At 41.0% G+C, this 21,969-nt stretch overlaps 1 protein-coding gene across 1 annotated transcript in view; it reads left to right on the top strand.

Annotated features, from left to right (window-relative positions):
• Positions 1 to 21,736, top strand: part of MTHFD2 (methylenetetrahydrofolate dehydrogenase (NADP+ dependent) 2, methenyltetrahydrofolate cyclohydrolase) — a 30,914-nt gene extending 9,178 nt beyond the window's left edge. The window contains exons 2-8 of the mRNA XM_052648840.1: positions 367 to 551; positions 15,776 to 15,898; positions 16,315 to 16,467; positions 16,883 to 16,990; positions 17,822 to 17,914; positions 18,304 to 18,429; positions 20,529 to 21,736. Coding sequence (XP_052504800.1) covers positions 367 to 551; positions 15,776 to 15,898; positions 16,315 to 16,467; positions 16,883 to 16,990; positions 17,822 to 17,914; positions 18,304 to 18,429; positions 20,529 to 20,692 — 952 coding nt within the window. The 3' untranslated portion in view covers positions 20,693 to 21,736. The remainder of the gene's footprint in view (positions 1 to 366; positions 552 to 15,775; positions 15,899 to 16,314; positions 16,468 to 16,882; positions 16,991 to 17,821; positions 17,915 to 18,303; positions 18,430 to 20,528) is intronic.
• The last annotated feature ends 233 nt before the right edge of the window (positions 21,737 to 21,969 follow it).

The following is a 21,969-nucleotide window of genomic DNA, read 5'->3' as shown; positions in this document are numbered from 1 at the left end:
ATAACCTATCCTTCCATATACTTTAAATCATCTCTAGATTATTTATTTAAAATACCTAATACCATGTAAATGCTGTGTAGATAGTTGTAAATACAATGTAAATGCTATGTAAACAGTTGCTAGGTGCAGGGCAAATTCATGTTTTGCTTTTTGGAATTTCCCTCCAAGTATCTTCAGCCCATGGGTTGGTGAATCCTTGAATGGGGGACCAATACATAGAAGGGCCCACTATGCCTTTTGACCATCTTCTTCCAATTCCTCCTCCCCTTCCACCCCAAGTTTTTGGTACTTAATAACACTTTTGTAGTCTTTATTCTTTACAAAAATTCAAGCTATTTGTTTTTGTGATTCTGTTGCCTTCTGCAGAAATGAAGCTGTTATCATTTCTGGAAAGAAACTTGCTGAGCAGATCAAGCAGGAAGTGCGGCAGGAGGTGGAAGAGTGGGTGGCGTCAGGCAACAAGCGGCCACACCTGAGCGTGGTTCTGGTTGGAGAGAATCCTGCAAGTCAGTCCTATGTCCTCAACAAAACCAGAGCAGCTGCCAGCGTGGGTATGTGTCACTCTCAGACCCCAACTACTGTTAAATTGAGATTTAATCTGAGGCAAATTCTATTGTAACTTACACTTCTTTTTTCTGCTCAGAAAACCCAAACAGAGGAGACTAATGTGATTCAACTGAATCGAAATATTTGTCAGAAAGAAATCAGGCTGTATGTTGGGGAGGAGGTTTATAGACTAGGACTGGAGGAATATGGTTGGTTTCTCGGTGTCTTCTGGAATGTAATTTAAATTCTGTTACAGGCTAACTTTGATAAGTGACCTTGACCACTGTTTACATCTGCTTTTCTTGAGCAATGAGTCTGTGGCTAAACTATCTGAGCATTTGGTTGAGGAGACCTCAGTGATATGGCCTAGAATACAGTCATGGATTTGCAGGAAATGACTCTAGCTTCCTTGAAATAGGCTGTGGTTTCTCTACCAATGGGTTCCAAAGCCAATTAAATCATACAGTTTAGACATGGTTGAAAGTTTGGATGCAGAAGGAGTAGGTCTGAGTGATGGGAGGTTTGGGGCTTCTCTGTGGGTCAGTGTTCTGAGCACTGTGTGCCCGCCCTTCTGAAGGGCCGTGAGACCACTGCACCATGAGCCCTTGGCATACCCTGTTTTTTATCACTGAGGATTGAGGCCCCCTGCCGTCTTCATTGAAAAACCTTTAGAGTTTCCCTAGTAGTTCAGCGGTAAAGAATCTACCCGCTAATGCAGGAGACACAAGTGCAGTCCCTGATCTGGGAAGAGCCCATGTGCCATGGAGCTGGTAAGCCCATGCACCGCAACTGTTGAGCTTCTCCACAAGAGAAGCCTTGTTGCAATGAGCCTGTGTACTGCAGCTGGAGGGCAGACCCCACTGACCACAACTAGAGAGAAGCCCACGCAGTAACCAAGACCCAGCACGGCCGAAGTAATTATAAACAAAATTAGAAAAGTAAAACCTTTAGAACGTCTGGAAGCTAGTAAGCTATGGCTTTCTAAGACCTTGGAATGGGAGGTAGCATGGTATAGTGGAAAGAAGGTGGACTTTGGAACCACAAAGACTGGCTTTGTCACTAGCCGGCTTCTGTTTCAGTTTCTCTGAGCCTTGTCTATAAGATGAGGTTAATGATAATTATGTAGCATAATAGATAGAAAGTATCAAGCTAGTACTCTTTTAGTGTTGAGAAGTTACTCAGGGTTACCTGTGAGCCTGTTCAAACTTTCCAGCTACCAGGGCAGTTGTGATGATTAAAAGCCTTGCTGATAGTGTGGCAAGCAGTGTAGCCTTGCCTCAATAAATGCCTCTATTTTATATTATTCTTTTATTCTTCAAATACTTTTGCCTAAAAATTTTAAAGAAGTTTTTATTGGAGTATAATTCTTTCTACAGTGTTGTATTCCTTTCTTGTTATAGCAAAGTGAATCAGTCATTGTTCTCCAGGCACCAGTCTTGCCTGACTCTTTGCAACTCCACGGACTGCAGCACTCCAGGCCTCTCTGTCCCTCACCATCTCCCAGAATTTGCCCAGCTTCATGTCCATTGAATTGGTGATGCCATCCGACCATCTCATCCTCTTTGGCCCTCTTCTCCTCCTGCCCTCAGTCTTTTCCAGGATCAGGGTCTTTTTCAATGAGTCAGCTGTTCACGTCAGGTGGCCAGAGTATTGGAGCTTCAGCATCAGTCTTTCCAATGAGTATTCAGGGTTGATTTCCTTTAAGATTGACTGGTCTGATTTCCTTGTTTTCCAAGGGCCTTTGAGTCTTCTCCAGCACCTCATTTTGAAGGCATCAGATCTTCGGCGCTCTGCCTTCTTTATTGTCCAGTTCTCACATCTCTTCGTGACTACTGGAAAGACCACAGACTTGACTATATAGACCTTTGTCAACAAAGTGATGTCTTTGCTTTTTAACACACTGTCTAGGTTTGTCATAGCTTTCCTGCCAAAAAATAGTAGTCTTTTAATTTTATGGCTGCAGTCACCATCCACTGTGATTTTAGAGCCCAAGAAGAGGAAATTTTTCACTGCTTCCGTCTTCTCCCCTTCTCTTTGCCATGAAGTGATGGGACTGGATGCCATGATCTTAGTTTTTTTTATATTGAGTTTTAAGCTGGCTTTTTTACTCTCCTCCTTCGCCCTCATCAAGAGGCTCTTTAGTTCCTCTTTGCTTTTTGCAATTTAAGTGGCATCATCCACATATCAGGTTGTTGATATTTCCCCCGGCAATCTTGATTCCAGCTTGTGCTTCATCTAGCCTGGCATTTTGCATAATGTATTCTGTGTATAAGTTAAATAAAAGGGTGACAATAAACAGCCTGTTGTACTCCTTTCTCAATCCTGAACCAGTCACTTGTTCCGTGTCTGGTTCAAACTGTTGCTTCTTGATCTGGGTACAGATTTCTCAGGAGGCAGGTAAGATGTTCTGGTATTTCCATCTCTTTAAGAGTTTTCTACAATTTGTTATGATCTACACAGTCAAAGTCTTTAGCATAGTTAATGAAGTAGAGATAGATTTTTTCTGGAATTCCCCTGCCTTCTCTGTGATCCAGTGAATGTTGGCAGTTTGATCTCTGGTTCCTTTGCCTTTTCTAAACCCAGCTTGAACATCTGAAAGTTCTCGGTTCATATAGTGCTGAAGCCTAGCTTAGAAGATTTTGAGCATAACCTTACTAGCATGGGAAGTGAATGCAACTGTCCAGTAATTTGAACATTCTTTAGTACTGCCCTTCTTGGGAATTGGGATGAATATTGGCCTTTTCCAGTCTGTGGCCACTGCTGGACTTTCTAAATTTGCTGACATATTGAGTGCAGCACTTTAATAGCATCATCTTTGAGGATTTTAAATAGTTCTGCTGGAATTCTATCACCTCCATTAGCTATATTGGCAGCAGTGCCTAAGGCCCACTTGACTTCACATTCCAGGATATCTGGCTCTGAGTGAGAGACTACACCATCGTGGTTACCTGGGTCATTAAGATCTTTATTGTACAATTCTTCAGTGTATTCGTTCCACCTCTTTTTGATCTCGTCTGCTTCTATTAGGTCTTTATCATTTCTGTCCTTTATTGTGGCCATCTTTGAATTGAAGTGTTCCTTTGATATTTCTAATTTTCTTGAAGAGATCTCTAGTCTTACCCTTTTTGTTGTTTTCCTCTGTTTCTTTGCATTGTTCATTGAAGAAGGCCTTCTGTCCCTCCTTGCTATTCTCTGGAACTCTGCATTTAGTTGGTTATACCCTTCCCTTTCTCCCTTGTTTCTTGCGTCTCTTCTTTCCTCAGCTATTTGTAGAGCTGTCCTATGTATACATACATCCTCTTTTTTGGATTTCTTTCCCATTTAGGTCACGCAGAGCATTAAGTAGAGTTCCCTGTGCTAGACAGTTGTTCTTGTTGTTGTTTAGTCACCAAGTCATATCTGACTGTTTGCAACCCTGTGGCCTGTAACACACCAGGCTCCTCTCTCCATGGAATTTCCAAGGCAAGAATTCTGGAGTGGGTTGCCATTTTCTTTTCCAGGGGATCTTCCCTACCCTGGTGTCAAACTCACATCTTCTGCTTTGGCAGGTGGATTCTTTACCACTGAACCACTAGGGAAGCCCTGTGCTATATGGTAGGTTCTCATTCAGTATCTCTTTTATACAGACCACCTTACTTGCCTCCTGATAAATCTGTATGCAGGTCAAAAAGTAACAGTTAGAACCAGACATGGAACAAGTGACTGTTTCCAAGTTGGGAAAGGAGTATGACAAGGCTGTATATTGTCACCCTGCTTAACTTATATGCAGAGTACATCATGTGAAATGCCAGACTAGATGAAGCACAAGCTGGAATCAAGATTCAGTTCAGTTCAGTTCAGTCGCTCAGTTGTGTCTGACTCTTTGCGACCCCATGAATTGCAGCACGCCAGGCCTCCCTGTCCATCACCATCTCCTGGAGTTCACTCATACTCATGTCCATTGAGTCGGTGATGCCATCCAGCCATCTCATCCTCTGTCGTCCCCTTCTCCTCCTGCCCCCAATCCCTCCCAGCATCAGAGTCTTTTCTCATGAGTCAAATCTTCGCATGATGTGGCCAAAGTACAAGAGTTTCAGCTTTAGCATCATTCCTGCCAAAGAAATCCCAGGGCTGATCTCCTTTAGAATGGACTGGTTGGATCTCCTTGCAGTCCAAGGGACTCTCAAAAGTCTTCTCCAACACCACAGTTCAAAAGCATCAATTCTTCGGCTCTCAGCTTTCTTCACAGTCCAACTCTCACATCCATACATGACCACTGGAAAAACCATAGCCTTGACTAGACAGACCTTAGCCGGCAGAGTAATATCTCTGCTTTTGAATATGCTGTCTAGGTTGGTCATAACTTTCCTTCCAAGGAGCAAGCGTCTTTTAATTTCATGGCTGCAGTCACCATCTGCAGTGATTTTGGAGCCCCCAAAAATAAAGTCTGACACTGTTTCCACTGTTTCCCCATCTATTTCCCATGAAGTGATGGGACCAGATGCCATGATCTTCGTTTTCCGAATGTTGAGCTTTAAGCCAACTTTTTCACTCTCCTCTTTCACTTTCATCAAGAGGCTTTTTAGTTCCTCTTCACTTTCTGCCATAAGGGTGGTTTCATCTGCATTATCTGAGGTTATTGACTGGGAGAAATATCAATGACCTCAGATATGCAAATGACACTGCCCTTATGGTGGAAAGCAAAGAGGAACTGAAGAGCCTCTTGATGAAAGTGAAAGAGGAGAGTGAAAAAGCTGGCTTAAAACTTGACATTCAGAAAACTAAGAACATGGCATCTGGTCCCATCACTTCATGGCAAATAGATGGGGAAACAATGGAAACAGTGACAGACTATTTTGTTTGGCTCCAAAATCACTGTGGATAGTAACTGTAGCCATGAAATTAAAAGATGCTTGCTTCTTGGAAGAAAAGCTATGACAATCCTAGACAGCATATTAAAAAGCAGAGACATTACTTTGCTGACAAAGGTCTGTCTAGTCAAAGCTATGGTTTTTCCAGCAGTCATGTATGGGTTTGAGAGGACCTTAAAGAAAGCTGAACACCGAAGAATTGATGCTTTGAACTGTGGTGTTGGAGAAGGCTCTTGAAAGTCCCTTGGACTGCAAGAAGATCAAACCAGTCAATCCTAAAGGAAATCAGTCCTGAATTCATTGGAAGGACTGATGTTGAAGCTGAAGCTCCAATACTTTGGCCACCTGATGCAAAGAGCTGACTCGGTTGAAAAGACCCTGATGCTGGGAAGGATTGAAGGCAGGAGGAGAAGGGGACAACAGAGAATGAGATGGTTGTATGGCATCCCTGACTCAATGGACATGAGTTTGAGCAAGCTGCAGGAGTTGGTGATGGACAGGGAGGCCTGGCGTGCTGCAGTCCATGGGGTTGCAAAGAGTCAGACACATGACTGAGCAACCGAATTGAACTGATTGTATATACGTAAATCCCAACCTCCCAATTCATTCCACATCCCCTTTCCTCTGCTTGGTATCCATAGGTTTGTTCTCTATGTCTGTGTCTGTATTTCTGCTTTGCAAATAGGTTCATTTTTCTATATTCCACTTATATGCATTGCTATACAGTATTTATTTTTCTCTTCCTTACTGACTTCGTATGATAGTCCCTAGGTCCATCCATAACCCTGCAAATGGCACAATTTTGTTCCTTTTTATGGCTGAGTAATATTCTGTTGTATATTCCATCTACTTTTTCCATTCTTCTGTTGATGGCATTTAGGTTGCTTCCATTTCCTGCCTGTTGTAAAACGTGCTAAGTTCCTTCAGTTGTGTCCGACTCTTTGCGACCCTATGGACTGTAGCCCCCCAGGCTCCTGTCCATGGGATTCTCCAGGCAAGTATACGAGAGGGTTGCTATGCCCTGCTCCAGGGGTCTTCCCAACTCAGGGATCAAATCCGTGTCTCTTAAATCTCTTGGGTTGACAGGCAAGTTCTTTACCACTAGGGCCACCTGGGAAGCCCACCTATTGTAAATAGTGCTACATTTGGTCACATTGTAAATAGTGTATCTTTTGGAATTATGCCCAGATATGGAATTGCTGGATCATATGGTAGTTGTATTTTTAGTTTTTTAAGGAACCACCACCGTATTCTCCATAGTGGCTGCACCAATCCACATTCCCGCTAAAAATGTAAGAGGGTTCTGTTTTCTTCACACCCTCTCTAGCATTTATTGTTTGTAGATCTTCTGATGATGGCCATTCCGACCAGTGTGAGGTGATACCTCATTGTAGTTTTTAATCTGCATTTCTCTAAAAACTAGCGATGTTGCATTGCAATTCATGGGGTCACATAGAGTCGGACATGACTGAGCAACTGAACTGAATTGAACTTGGCTATCTTTATTTCTTCTTTGAAGAAATATCTGTTTCGGTCTTCACCCCGTTCTGTGATTGGGTTGTTTTGTTTTTTTGATGTTGAGCTGCAGGAGCTGTTTGTATATTTGGAGATTAACCCCTTGTCAGTTGCTTCATTTGCAAATCTTTTCTCCCATTGTGAAGGTTGTCTTTTCACTTTGTTTATGGTTTCCTTTGCTGTTAAAAGCTTTTGGGTTTAATTAGGGCCCATTTGTTTATTTTTGCTTTTTATTTTCATTACTCTAGAAGGTGGGTCAAAAAAGATCTTGCTTTGATTTATGTCAATGTTCTGCCTATGTTTTCTTCCACGAGTTTCATAGTGTCTGGCCTTACATTTAGGTCTTTAACCATTTTGAGTTTATTTTGTGTCTGGTGTTAGGGAGTGTTCTAATTTCATTCTTTTACATGTAGCTGTCCAGCTTTCCCAGCACCACTTACTCAAGAGACCGTCTTTTCTCCATTGTATATGGTTTGCTCCTTTGTCAGTATGTGACCATAGGTGCATGGGTTTATCCCTGGGCTCTCTAGCCTCTTCCATTGATCTGTGTTTCTGTTTTTGTGCCAAAACCATACATACTATCTTGGTTATGGTAGCTTTGTTTATATTCTGAAGTCAGGGAGCCTGATTCCTCCCACTCTTTTTTTAAAGATAGCTTTGGCTCTTCAGGGTCTTTGCTTCCATACAAATTGTAAAATTTGTTCTAATCCTGTGAAAAATGCCATTGGTAATTTACAAGAAATTTCATTGAATCTGTATATTGCTTTGGATAACATAGTTATTTTTACCATATTGATTCTTCCATCCCAGGATTGTGGTATGTCTCTCTGTTTGTGTGGTGTTTGGTTTCTTTCATTAGAATCGTATAGTTTTCTGAGTACAAGTCTTTGCCTCCTTATGTAGGTTTATTCCTGGGTGTTTTATTCTTTTTGTTGCAGTGGTAAATGGGATTGTTTTCTTAATTTCTCTTTCTGAACCTTTAATTTTTATTATTATTTTTTAAAATATAAATTTATTTATTTTAATTGGAGGTTAATTACTTTACAATATTGTATTGGTTTTGCCATACATCAACATGAATCCGCCACAGGTATACACGTGTTCCCCATCCTGAACCCCCCTCCCTCCTCCCTCCCCGTACCATCCCTCTGAGTCGTCTCAGTGCACCAACCCCGAGCATCCAGTATCATGCATCAAACCTTATGACCCAGCAATCCCACTGCTGGGCATACACACCGAGGAAACCAAAATTGAAAGAGACACGTGTACCCCAGTGTTCATCGCAGCACTGTTTATAATAGCCAGGACATGGAAGCAACCTAGATGTCCATCAGCAGATGAATGGATAAGAAAGCTGTGGTACATATACACAATGGAGTATTACTCAGCCATTAAAAAGAATACATTTGAATCAGTTCTAATGAGGTGGATGAAACGGGAGCCTATTATACAGAGTGAAGTAAGCCAGAAAGAAAAACACCAATACAGTATACTAACGCATATATATGGAATTTAGAAAGATGGTAACGATAACCCTGTATGCAAGACAGCAAAAGAAACACAGATGTATAGAACAGTCTTTTAGACTCTGTGGGAGAGGGTGAGGGTGGGATGATTTGGGAGAATGGCATTGAAACATGTATAATATCATATAAGAAATGAATCGCCAGTCCAGGTTCGATGCATGAACTTTCTACTAGTGTATAGGAAAGCAAGAGATTTTGGTGCATTACTTTTATATCCTGCAACTTGACCAAATTCATTGATTAGTACCAGTAATTTTCTGGTGACCTGTTTATGATTTTCTATGTATAGATTCATGTCATCGGCAAACAGTGGCAGTTTTACTTCTCTTTCAGTTGTGTTCCTTGTATTTCTTTTTCTTCTCTGATAGCCATGGCTGCATCTTCCAAAGTTATGTTAAATAATAGCAGCGAGAGTGGACATCTGAGTCTTGTTCCAATCTTAGAGGAAATGCTTTCAGTTTTTCACCATGAGAAAGATGTTGGCTGTGGGTTTGTTGTATATGACATTTATTATGTTGAGGTAAATTCCTTTCATGCCCACTTCCTGGAGAGTGTTTATCATAAATGGATGTTAAGTTCTTTCAAAAGTCCTTTCTGCATCTATTGAGACGATTATAGTTTTTATCTTTCAATTTGTTAATATGATGTATCACATTGATTGATTTGCATATATTGAAGAATCCTTGCATCCCTGGGATAAAATCCACTTGCTCATGATGTATGATATGTTTGATGTGTTATTGGATTGTTTACTGGTATCTTGATCTATGTTCATCAGTGGTATTGGTCTGTAATTTTCTTTTTTGTGTAATATCTTTGTCTGGTTTTGGTATCAGGGTGATGGTGGGCTCATAGAATAATTTTGGCAGTTTTTTATTCTTCTGCAGTATTTTGGAGGAGTTTGAGAAGGATGGGTGTTATCAAACACTCCTCTAAGTGTTTGATAGATTTCACCTGTGAAGCCATCTGGTCCTGGACTTTTGTTTATTGGAAGATTTTTAATCATATTTTCAATTTCATTACTTGTGCTTGGTCTGTTAATTTTTCTGTTTCTTCCTGGTTTGGTCTTGGAGAGTTGTGCCTTTCTAAGAATTTGTCCTTTTCTTTTGAGTTGTCCATTTAATTGGCATATACTGCTTGTAGTAGTCTCTTATGATTGTTTGTATTTATGTGGGGTCAGTTGTAATTCTTCCTACTCATTTCTAATTTTATTCACTGGAGTCCTCTACCTTTTTTTTCTTTCAGTCTAGCTAAAGGTTTATCAATTTTGTTTATCTTCTCAAAGAGCTAGCTTTTAGTCTTATTGATATTTGCGTTTGTTTTCTTCATTTCTATTGCATTTATTGCTTCTGTGATTTTTATGGTTTATTTCCTTCTGCTAACTTTGGGTTTTGTTTGTTCTTCTTTCTCTAGTTGCTGTAGGTGTGAGTTAGGTTGTTTGAGATTCTCCTTATTTCTTGAGGTATGGTGGTATTGCTATAAACTTCCCTCTTAGAACTGCTTTTATTGCATCCCGTAAGTTTTGGGTCACTGCGTTTTCATTGTCATTTGTTTCTATGTCTTTTTTCATCTCCTCTTTGGTTTCTTCAGTGATCTCTTGGTTATTTTGTAGCATATTGTTTACCTTCCATTTGTTTGAATTTTTTACAGGGTTTTTTTTTTTTTTTTTCTGTAATTGATTTCTAATCTCATAGCATTGTGGTCAGAAAAGATTCTTGATGCCATTTAAATTTTCTTAAATTTATTGAGGTTTGATCAGTGTCCCAAGATGTGATCTATCCCGGAGAATGTTCTGTGTGCACTTGAGAAGAAAGTGTATTCTGCAGCTTTTGGATAGAATGTCCTGTTAATATCAAGTCTCTCTGGCCTAATGTGTCATTTAAAGTTGTGTTTCCTTATTAGTTTCTGTCTGGATGATCTTCCCATTGGTGTAAGTAAGATGTTAAAGTTCCCCATGATTATTGTGTTACCGTCAATTTCCCCTTGTATGGCTGTTAGCATTTGCCTTATGTATTGAAGTGCTCCTGTGTTGGGGGCATAGATATTTATAATTGTTATATCTTCTTGGATCGATCTCTTGATCATTATGTAGTGTCCTTGTTTGTCTCTTTTGTCTTACATGATAATTGCAACTCCAGCCTTCTTTTGATTTCCATTTGCACGGGATATCTTTTTCCGCTCCCTCACTTTCAATCTGTACGTGTCCCTAGGTCTGAAGTGCGTCTATTGTGGATAGCATATTCAGTTCAGTTCAGTCGCTCAGTCGTGTCCAACTCTTTGTTACCCCATGAATCACAGCACGCCAGGCCTCCCTGTCCATGACGAACTCCCAGAGTTTACTCAAACTCATGTTCGTTGAGTCAGTGATGCCATCCAACCATCTCATCCTCTGTCGTCCCCTTCTCCTTCCACCTTCAGTCTTTCCCAGCATCAGGGTCTTTTCCAATGAGTCAGTTCTTCGCATCAGGTGGCCAGAGTATTGGAGTTTCAGCATCAGTCCTTCCAATGAATGTTCAGGACTGATTTCCTTTAGGATGGACTGGTTGGATCTCCTTGCAGTCCAAGGGACTCTTTAAGAGGCTGCTCCAACACCACAGTTCAAAGCATCAGTTCTTTGGCACTCAGCTTTCTTTATAGTCTAACTCTCACATCCATACGTGACCACTGGGACAACCATAGCCTTGACTAGATGGACCTTTGTGGGCCAAGTAATGTCTCTGCTTTTGAATATGCTGTCTAGGTTGGTCATAACTTTTTTTCCAAGGAGCAAGTGTCTTTTAATTTCATGGCTGCAGTCACCACTGAAGTGATTTTGGAGCCCAGAAAAATAAAATCTGTCACTGTTTCCATTGTTTCCCCATCTATTTCCCATGAAATGATGGGACCAGATGCCATGATCTTAGTTTTCTGAATGTTGAGTTTTAAGCCAACTTTTCACTCTCCTCTTTCACTTTCATCAAGAGGCTCTTTAGTTCTTCTTTGCTTTCTGCCATGAGGGTGGTGTCATCTGCATATCTGAGGTTATAGATATTTTTCCCAGGAATCTTGATTCTAGCTTGTGCTTCATCCAGCCCATCATTTCTCATGATGTACTCTGCATATAAGTTAAAGAAGCAGGGTGATAATATACAGCCTTGACGTACTCCTTTCCCAATTTAGAACCAGTCTGTTGTTCCATGTGCAGTTCTAACTGTTGCTTCTTAACCTGCATACAGATTTCTCAAGAGGCAGGTCAAGTTGTCTAGTATTCCCATCTCTTTAAGAATTTTGCACAGTTTGTTGTGAGCCACACAGTCAAAGGCTTTGGCGTAGTCAATAAGACAGAAGTAGATGTTTTTTTGGAACTCTCTTGCTTTTTCGATGCTCCAGCGGATGTTGGCAATTTGATTTCTGGTTCCTCTGCCTTTTCTAAACCAGTGTGAACATCCGGAAGTTCACAGTTCACGTACTGTTGAAGCCTGGCTTGGAGAATTTTGAGCATCACTTTGCTAGCGTGTGAGATGAGTGCAACTGTGGGATAGTTTGAATATTCTTTGGCATATAAATGGGTCTTATTTTTGTATACATTCAGTCAGTCTGTATCTTTTGGTTGGAACATTTAATCCATTTACATTTAGGTAATTATCAATATGTATGTTTCTGTGACCATTTTCTTAATTGTTTTATTTATTTTGGCTACGCTGGGTCATCATTGCTATGTTCAGGCTTTCTTTAGCTGTGGTGCGTGGGGGCTACTCTCTTGCTGTGCGTGGGCCTCATTGCAATGGCTTTTCTCGTTGCAAAACACGGGCTCTAGGGTTTGTGGGCTTCAGTGGTTGTGGTGCATGGGCTGAGTTACCCCATGGCATGTGGGATCTTCCCGGACCAGGGATCAAACCCGTGTCCCTTGTATTGCAAGGCAGGTTCTTAACCACTGAACTGGGAAGCCCGTTGCGTTTGTTTTTAGAAGTCTTTTTCTTCTCTTAAGTTTCTCATGTAGAGGTCGTTTAGCATTAGCAGTAAAGCTGGATTGATGGTGCTCCATTCACTTCGCTTTTGCTTGTCTGTAAAGCTTTTGACTTCTTCACTGAACCTGAATGATATCCTTGCTGGGTAGAGTAGTCTTGGTTGTAGGTTTTTCTTTTTCATCACTTTAAATATATCCTGCCTCTCCCTTCTGGCCTGTAGAATTTCTGCTGAAAGATCAGCTGATAACTTTAGGGGATACCCTTGTATGTTATTTGTTGTTTTCCCCTTGCTGCTTTGAATATTTTTTCTTTGAATTTAACTTTCATTAGGTCAATTAATATGTGTCGCAGTGTGCTTCCTCCCTGGGTTTATCCTGTATGGGATTCTATGTGCTTCCTGAACTTGGGTAGCTATTTCCTTTCCCATGTTAGGGAAGTTTTTGACTATAATCTCTTCAAGTTTTTTTTCAAACCCTTTCTGTTTCTCTTCTTCTTCTGGGACCCTTATAATTTGAATGTTGTTGTATTTAAAGTTGTCCCGGAGATCTCTGAGACTGTCCCCATTACTTTTCATTCTTTATTCTGCTCCTCAGTAGTTATTTCCACCATTTCCTCTTCCAACTCACTTTTCCACTCTTCTGCTTCAGTTATTCTGCTATTGATACCTTCTGCTGTATTTTTCATTTTAGTTATCATGTTATTCATCACTGTTTGTTTTCTCTTTAGTTCTTCTAGGTCTTTTGTAAACATTTCTTGTATTGTCTCAATCCAGGCCTCCATTTTAAAAATTGTAATTTAATTTTATTTTTTAACACCAAAAACATTTTGTATTGCTATATAGCTGATTAACAATGTTGTGATAGTTTCAGGTGAACAGTGAAGGGACTCAGCCATGCATATACATGTATCCATTCTCCCCAAACCCCCCTCCCATCCAGGCTGTCCATGCCTCCATTTTATTTCCGATATTTTGGATCATTTTCCTATTATTTCTCTGAATTCTTTTTCAGGTAGATTCTATTTTCTCTTCATTTACTTGGTTTTGTAGGTGTTTACCTTGCTCCTTCATCTGTAACATATTTCTCTGTTGTCTCATTTCTGTTGATGAAGAGGGCTGTGTTTCTCTTGGTGGCTGTTTGGCCTGAGGCATCCAGCACTGTTGCTTGTGGGCAGTTGGGTGGAACTGGGTCTTGGTGCTGAATGAGGACCTCTGCAGAGCTCATGCCAACTAGTATTCTCTGGAGATCTCTGGTGGTCCAGAAGCCTGAACTTGAAGCTCCCCCTACAGGAGCTTCTGACCCACCACCTGGGAACCATGACCCCACAAGCTGTGTGGCATGGCAGAAAAAGGAAAAAAACCAGACAAGCAAAGCCCAAGGCGGATAATAACAAAACTGGAACAAATATACAAAAAAAGGAAACAGACACACACAACCCTCAACAAGTAATAAAAACAAATCCAAGTAACCAAAACACAAACCAATAAAGAAAAAACAGCTACAACAAAAAAGAAAAAAACAAGGAAAGCAAAAAACAAGAAGACAAACAGAAGAGCCCCCAAACCAAAACTGATGATAAAAACAAACCTAAACTAAGATCATGGCCCCTGGTCCCATCATTTCATGGCAAATAGATGGGGAAACAATGGAAACTGTAACAGATTTTATATTTTTGGGCCCCCAAATCACTGCAGATGGTGACTGCAGCCATGAAATTAAAAGACACTTGCTCCTTGGAAGAAAAGCTATGATCAACCTAGACGGCATATTAAAAAGCAGAGACATTACTTTGCCCACAAAGGTCCATCTAGTCAAAGCTATGGTTGTTCCAGTGGTCATGTATTGGATGTGAGAGTTGGACTATAAAGAAAGCTGAATGCCAAAGAATTGATGCTTTTGAACTGTGGTGTTGGAGCAGCCTCTTAAAGAGTCCCTTGGACTGCAAGGAGATCCAACCAGTCCATCCTAAAGGAAATCAGTCCTGAATATTCATTGGAAGGACTGATGTTGAAGCTGAAACTCCAATACTTTGGCCACCTGATGTGAAGAACTGGCTCATTGGAAAAGACCCTGATGCTGGGAAAGATTGAAGGTGGGAGGAGAAGGGGATGACAGAGGATGAGATGGTTGGATGGCATCACCGACTCGATGGACATGAGTTTGAGCAAGCTCCGGGAGTTGGTGATGGACAGGGAAGCCTGGTGTGCTGAAATCCATGGGGTCACAAAGTGTCGGACAGTAGGGAGTGACTGAACTGAAACTGAAAGCTAAACAGAAAAGAAAAAATAAATTAAAAAAACAAACTAAAAGAAAAGGTCTGTGTGTGCTCCTTCACCAGGGTCTGCTCTTGAAGCTGGCCCAGAGCACACGTGTCAGCACAGGCTGACTGGAGCATAGGCTTCCGTGGGCATGTCCGCAGGGGCTGGAGCAACTGGAAGAAGCCTTGGAGGGGGCGGCCCTCTGCCTGCCTGGACCCATGACTCACGGAGGCTTTGAGCAGGGGTGGTGCTTGGGTCCACTGGGACCCCAGCAGCCAGAGGAGGCCTTGGTGGAGGTGGGGCTCAGCCTGGAACCCCAGCAGGCTTGCCAGGGCCTGAGCAGACTGGGGAGACCGTGGCTTGAGGGGTCAGCGAGCCTGCCATACCTCACCCAGTCAAGGCTGCTGGGCAGGCGTGTGCTCCCATCACCGCCCGAGGAAGCTGGGTTGGCGGGCCGGGAAAGGTTCTGCAGTGGTGGCCCCACCCTTCATGTGCCACTCAACAGTGGTGCCTTGGTCCCACTGTGGCCCAAGACCCTGCCCCCACCAACACCCCAGGCCATCCCCAACTGCTGTCCCCTCCCTGGGTCCACTGCCCGAATCCCACTCTGCAGCACCCAGCCCTCCTCCCCACCATGAGACACACAGACTGGGGTGTGAAGGGCTGCAGCATGGACCGCATGCCCAGGCTCCACTCCATCCTGCCCCACCCCCCACACTGGCTGCTGCATTCCCCTCCCATCCTGAGGTCCCCCTAAGCTCCTTGCCTTTCCCTGCTGACCCCCGACTGTGAGCACGCTTCCCTGAGTGTGGGGTTGTTTCCTCTCCCCCAGCTTCCCCCAGGGGTGCTGGTCCTATCCTGCCTCCACTGCTCTCCACTTCCTTCCCACACCCTACCTGGGAAGGGTGCTAAACAGAAAAGAAAAAAAAAATTTTTTCTTCCTGAAAAAAAAGATTGCGCTGGGACTCCTCCCATCCCCCTAGGTGTCCAAGGCCCTCTACCAGTGCCCAGCATGCACTCCGTAAGAACTTCTCCGACGCACTTCTGACACACCGTGAGGATATGTGAACTGTGTGTTCTACTCTGCCATCTTCCATAATCTATTTTTTTTTTAACCTTGAAAATTTCTTATAGGAATTAACAGTGAGACCATTGTGAAACCAGCTTCAATTTCAGAGGAAGAACTGTTGAATTTAATCAATAAACTAAATAATGATAATAATGTAGACGGCCTCCTTGTTCAGCTGCCTCTTCCAGGTGAGATTTATATAGCACTATTTAAAATGATTTCTGAGGCGCGGGGAGGCTTGTTTAGTTTATACAGTTGGCTCCTCATGTGTATTTGTCTTAAAGAAAGGGGAGGTAAACTCAAGAGAGTGAGTATGTTGTTAGATATGGGACCGACCTCTTCGGAATACCAATTACTCCCTGATTTGGTATTGAGATCTTAATACACAGGACAGTGGAGGGAAGCAGTTTGGGGAGGACAAGAGGACACTGGTTTGGTCTTGGCATTTGGCTTTGCTTGCTGTGTGTTCCCAACGCACAGATGAATAAGTTGCGGGGTGAGTTATAGACGGGGAATCGGTTTTTACTGCAAACCGGGTAAGCTGGAGTCAAGCAGTGCTAACTATGTAACAGTGAGTTGACCACTGCTCTGATTTCTTTTTCAGAGCACATTGATGAGAGAAAGGTCTGCAATGCCGTTTCTCCAGACAAAGACGTCGATGGCTTTCATGTAATTAATGTAGGGCGAATGTGTTTGGACCAGTGTTCCATGTTACCAGCTACTCCATGGGGTGTGTGGGAAATAATTAAGCGAACTGGTAGGTATATCCATCTCAGTATTATCAAAACATACTGACGAAATGGTAAACATTCCTACAGAACAAACAGTGGAAAGCCCCACCTCAGATCATCTAGTCCTACTCCCCAGAGCCTAACTCCCTTAGCAATTACCTACAACTGTTTTTGCTGCTTGATCCAGAAAACTCTGAAGGAAACTTAAGCTTTGATAGTGTTGATAGTGCACATTCATATAACATTTTGCAGCTTATGTTCCCTTTCAGCTATCACTATGGGTAGCAAGTGATGGTTCAGTTGACTGAAGAGTCAGTAAGCTGGTGATTTCCTTCATTATCACAATTAGAGTCACATCCTAAGGTGTCAGTCTTCCTTTTTCTTAGGTGCCCTAAGATAATCTGGCACTATGTGAAACGCAAATATATTTTTTTTTCATAGGCATTCCAACCCTAGGAAAGAATGTGGTTGTGGCCGGAAGGTCAAAAAATGTTGGAATGCCCATTGCAATGTTACTGCACACAGATGGGGCACATGAACGGCCCGGAGGTAAGAATATTGCTCTCAGGAGGGTGTCCTCCTCTCGCTTGTGAGAGAGACTGCCCTGTGGATGCTTGGAAGTGTTTGTTAAGCTTTATTTGTCTTTGTTATAATTTTGTTAATAGGTACTTTGGGAGTAATCTTTGTGGAAGAAGATGAGTTAATTTATATTCACTAGTATGGAACTAGTTCAGAAATAGATATTTCTCAGAAATTTGAGTTTTGAGTGTAAGCATGGTTATAGACAATTAGAATTTTCAGTTATGGCTTTGACAGTTGGAGTTAAGAAGTATAACTTATTCAAAATTAGTATCCTGATCTGTGCCACTTGATAGGAAAAAAAGATCTTAGACCATTGCAAAGGATTAACTTCATATGACTGTGATGTGTCATCATCCTGTCACATTCTGTTAATTTGAGAAAAACTCTCAAATCAAAGTTATATGATTATCATAATATGACCATACATGATTATATCAGAGATAAAATATATCAGAATGAAATATTTCCACATATCTTTCAGCACACTTTTAAGAAAAATCCTTGAGTAATTCTAGTGACATTTTGTTCAGAAAGACTATTAAAAAGGATAAGGAATAAATCTAATGATATATGACTCCAAAGGGTAGAGCTAGGACCAACAGGTAAGAGTTACAAGAAATTGAGTATTAGTTGTTGCTGTTGTTTTTTAATGACAATTGGCTGCCCAGAAAATATGGTGTAAGATTTGCCCATTATTGTTTCAGAGGTCTTGGATTTCTGGCATGGTTTGCCTAACTGAGATCTAATCCATTCCTAGCTTTGATTCAGAAATCAAGACATCTGTTTTTTACCTCACAGGCGATGCCACTGTCACAATATCTCATCGATACACTCCTAAGGAGGAGCTAAAGAAACATACAGCTCTTGCAGATATTGTGATCTCCGCTGCAGGTAAGAGCCCCAGGGAGGAGGTGGAAGTACCTTGCTCAGAGGATGAAGGTGGACCTCTTATCTTCGAATTTGCCTGCTGCCCTGTCGTTTTATTTCCTATTCCCCTAGGTTTGACCATAATGTCAAAGCTGCTTACAAAGATGAGAGTTGTGGTTGGAATACTGACTTCTGGCATTCCATTATATATTTGATGGATAAATGTTATTTCTACAGCCTCAAAATATTTCTGTTCACTATATGAAGTTTAATTGTTTCCCTGGTTAATATTTTTTATGAGTTTTTATAAAACAAGCTAATTCATTCTTGCAGGTATCTTGAAATTGATAAGAATCTTACAGGTGGAATATTCTTTTCAGTACTAAATTGATCATTCCTATCTCCTCTTTTAGGTATTCCAAATCTGATCACAGCAGATATGATCAAGGAAGGAGCAGCTGTCATTGATGTGGGAATAAATAGAATTCAAGACCCCACAACTGCTAAACCCAAGTTGGTTGGAGATGTGGATTTTGAAGGTAACTTTTTAAAATATAAAAATCAATAAATACTACTTTTATTGGACAATTAGGGCAGACTATTTACTTTTTCTTTAGCTTTAAAACTTATATTACCTTGATTATTACCATTTATTGTCATTTTTACCATTATTATTATCATTATTACCATTTATTATCGTGCTTTCCATGATAATAAAGAGAAATCTTTTAAAAAATTTTAGTCATTCTAGAATTTTAGGTGTTTGTATCATCGAATTATGGAGAACAAAACAGTTTTCAGGAAATTTCTTTCTTCTCTTTAGGGTTATTCTATAAAGAAAACAAGACTTTTAATAAGTCTGAAAATTTAATGAAGTGATTTTTCTAAACCATTGAGTCTCCTAAAAAGTATTACAGACTTCTCATTTTCATATTGAGAGGAGAGATCCAGACTTGCAATATTAAAAGTCCAGGAAAAAGCCATATTACTAAAATTTTGGAATTCACTGATAGATTTCTCCTTTCAGTTCTGAATTTATCTGAATTTTATGCTGATAATTCTATTTCTAGCTTTCTATTTCTTCTCAAGCAGTCAGACCCAAGCCTAGGTATCTAAGTAATTTTTCCCTTTAGATTGGATTTTAAAAAATCTTTTTACTTTCCAGAAAATTACTTTGCTTGGTGCTTTGGGAAACAGTATAGTTAAATAAATAGAATAAAATTAAGAAAATATTGTAAGCAGGTTTTAATTGAAGTAATCCTTATTATTATTATAGTTACACTTCCATACAGTTAACTACTAAGATGTTTCTTTTTAAATTGATTTAATATAATGAAGATCATGGCATCTGGTCCCATCACTCCATGAGAAATAGATGGAGAAACAGTGGAAACAGTGTCAGACTTTATTTTTTTGGGCTCCAAAATCACTGCAGATGGTGATTGCAGCCATGAAATTAAAAGACGCTTACTCCTTGGAAGAAAAGTTATGACCAACCTAGGTAGCATATTCAAAAGCAGAGACATTACTTTTCCGACTAAGGTCCGTCTAGTCAAGGCTATGGTTTTTCCTGTGGTCATGTATGGATGTGAGAGTTGGACTGTGAAGAAGGCTGAGCGCCGAAGAATTGATGCTTTTGAACTGTGGTGTTGGAGAAGACTCTTGAGAGTCCCTTGGACTGCAAGGAGATCCAACCAGTCCATTCTGAAGGAGATCAGCCCTGGGATTTCTTTGGAAGGAATGATGCTAAAGCTGAAACTCCAGTACTTTGGCCACCTTATGCAAAGAGTTGACTCATTGGAAAAGACTCTGATGCTGGGAGGGATTGGGGGCAGGAGGAGAAGGGGATGACAGAGGATGAGATGGCTGGATGGCATCACTGACTCGATGGATGTGAGTCTGAGTGAACTCCTGGGAGTTGGTGATGGACAGGGAGGCCTGGCGTGCTGCGATTCATGGGGTCGCAAAGAATCAGACACGACTGAGCAACTGAACTGACTGAACTGAATATGGAGGAAAAGTGTGGCTGGTTATTTAAGTATATTCACTGAACAACTCTGCTTATTATATGCATGTTTTTCTATTATTGGTTTTCTTTTGGCCACATTGCACAGCATGTGGGATCTTCGTTCCCTGTGAGCACTCAGTTGCTCAGTCGTGTCTGACTCTTTGCAACCCCATAAACTATAGCCCACCAGTCTCCTCTCTCCATGGGATTTTCCCGGCAGGAATGCCAGAGTGGGTTGCTGTTTCATCCTCCAGGGGATCTTCTGACCCAGAGATTGAACCCAAGACTCCTGTGTTGCCTGCATTGCAGGCAGATTCTTTCCCACTGAGCCACCGGGGAAGCCCTTAGTTCCCTGACCAGGCATCAAACCTGTACCCCCTGCAGTGGAAGCTCAGAGTCCCAGCTGCTGGCTCGCCTGGGAAATCCCTAAATGTGTGTTACTTTGTTAATATGTTCAAAAGCCCTTGTTCTTGGGTATTGTAGATGTGATATTTTTTAATGAGTTTGAGGTTTATTGAGATGCTTGTGTATATTATTGCTTTTTGTTTGAATGCTTCTTCCATGATATGTTAAAGTCCTTAGAGTTCCTTTGCCATAATTAAAGAGTTTGCCTGTCTGATCTCTGTGTAGGAGTCAAGAAGAAAGCAGGTTACATCACTCCAGTCCCTGGGGGTGTTGGTCCCATGACTGTGGCAATGCTGATGAAGAATACCATTATTGCTGCAAAAAAAGTGCTGAGGCTCGAAGAACGGGAAGTACTAAAGTCTAAGGAACTTGGAGCAGCAAGTAATTAACTATTGTGTCTTCTGTGTCATGAACAGGACTCCAAGCCAGTTCAAGAGGAAAACCAGGTCAATAGAAATGCAATATTTTTTCTTTACTTACATGGCTTTAAACAATACTTCGTATTTATTGTAAGCTTAAATGAGTGTGTGTTTGCACACCTAGCTCTGCAGTAACCTACCAGGCAGCATGCCACTTTCGTGCTGGGTCATGCGATCCAACCAAGAGAAACATTACCCTAGAGATGAACAGGGAGGACCCTATCACACTGAGAATGGCTGCTTAACTCCGTGAGGCCACTTCAGTTGAAATCTGTCTTCTTTAGAAAGGCAGCTGTGCTCACCGTTATACCACCAATGCTGCCCAAACTCGTCTTTTCTATGATTACATTTCCCAAGTGCTATTCCAATAATGAGTTGATACTCACTTTAGGTTCCAAACCTTTTGAGTTCGACTGGTCAAACCAAAGGAAAAATGTTGCTAGAGAAAATTAGGGAAAAGTTAAAAAAGAAAGAAATGATGGTAATTGAGTAGAAAAAACTTTACCCTAATTTATATATGTATTGATGATAAACAGAAGGAAAACTGCATGTTAATAGTCTCCTAAGCTATCATTTTGTGACTCAGTCATTGGGAAAATGGTTGGGTTTTTCCTATTTGCTATTAGCCCTTGTTTTATGTTCATTACCGCTTGGGATCTCCCCATTTTACTTTCCTAGGATTGAAAGGCTTGTTTTATAAATTACTTGTGTGTGTTGTCATATTTGAGTTTTCCTATATCCTCAAACTTCACTGTCAAATTTTATACTGTTAGAGGTGTCTGTATGGTTTCTTTAGTGTATCTTGAAACCTATTTTTGGAAAACATAACTTGGGCTTGATAATCATTAGGGCAGCTATGTATAAGTATGCAACTTACTTTTCCACCAAAGAACTGTCAACAGCTGCCAGCTTTTCTCAGCTGCACCTGTTGGCTTTCCTTGATCAATTTTTGATAATGAGAGTTAATACTGAATTTAATCAGACTTTATTAAGGGACTTTTTTTGCATCATTTTGATTTTTTAAATAAAACACTTCTGACTGATATGGAATGAGTTTCTGAAATACTTTATCTTTCCTCTACTATCTTCTTGTGACCTAATTTTTCTCATTGGATGTAATCAATTTAAATATTCCTGTATTTGGTAAGATCTAATCCTATGCCTTTAACAAATTGGTTTAAAGAGCTATGGAGAAACCAGCCTAGTCCTTTTAATTGTACATCCCAAGCCAGAAGTTTCCTCTGTAA

Source organism: Budorcas taxicolor, chromosome 11, assembly GCF_023091745.1.
Source record: "Budorcas taxicolor isolate Tak-1 chromosome 11, Takin1.1, whole genome shotgun sequence".
Lineage (NCBI taxonomy): Eukaryota > Metazoa > Chordata > Mammalia > Artiodactyla > Bovidae > Budorcas > Budorcas taxicolor.
Note: the sequence above shows the minus strand (reverse complement) of the source record. Positions and strands in the feature narration are given on the sequence as shown.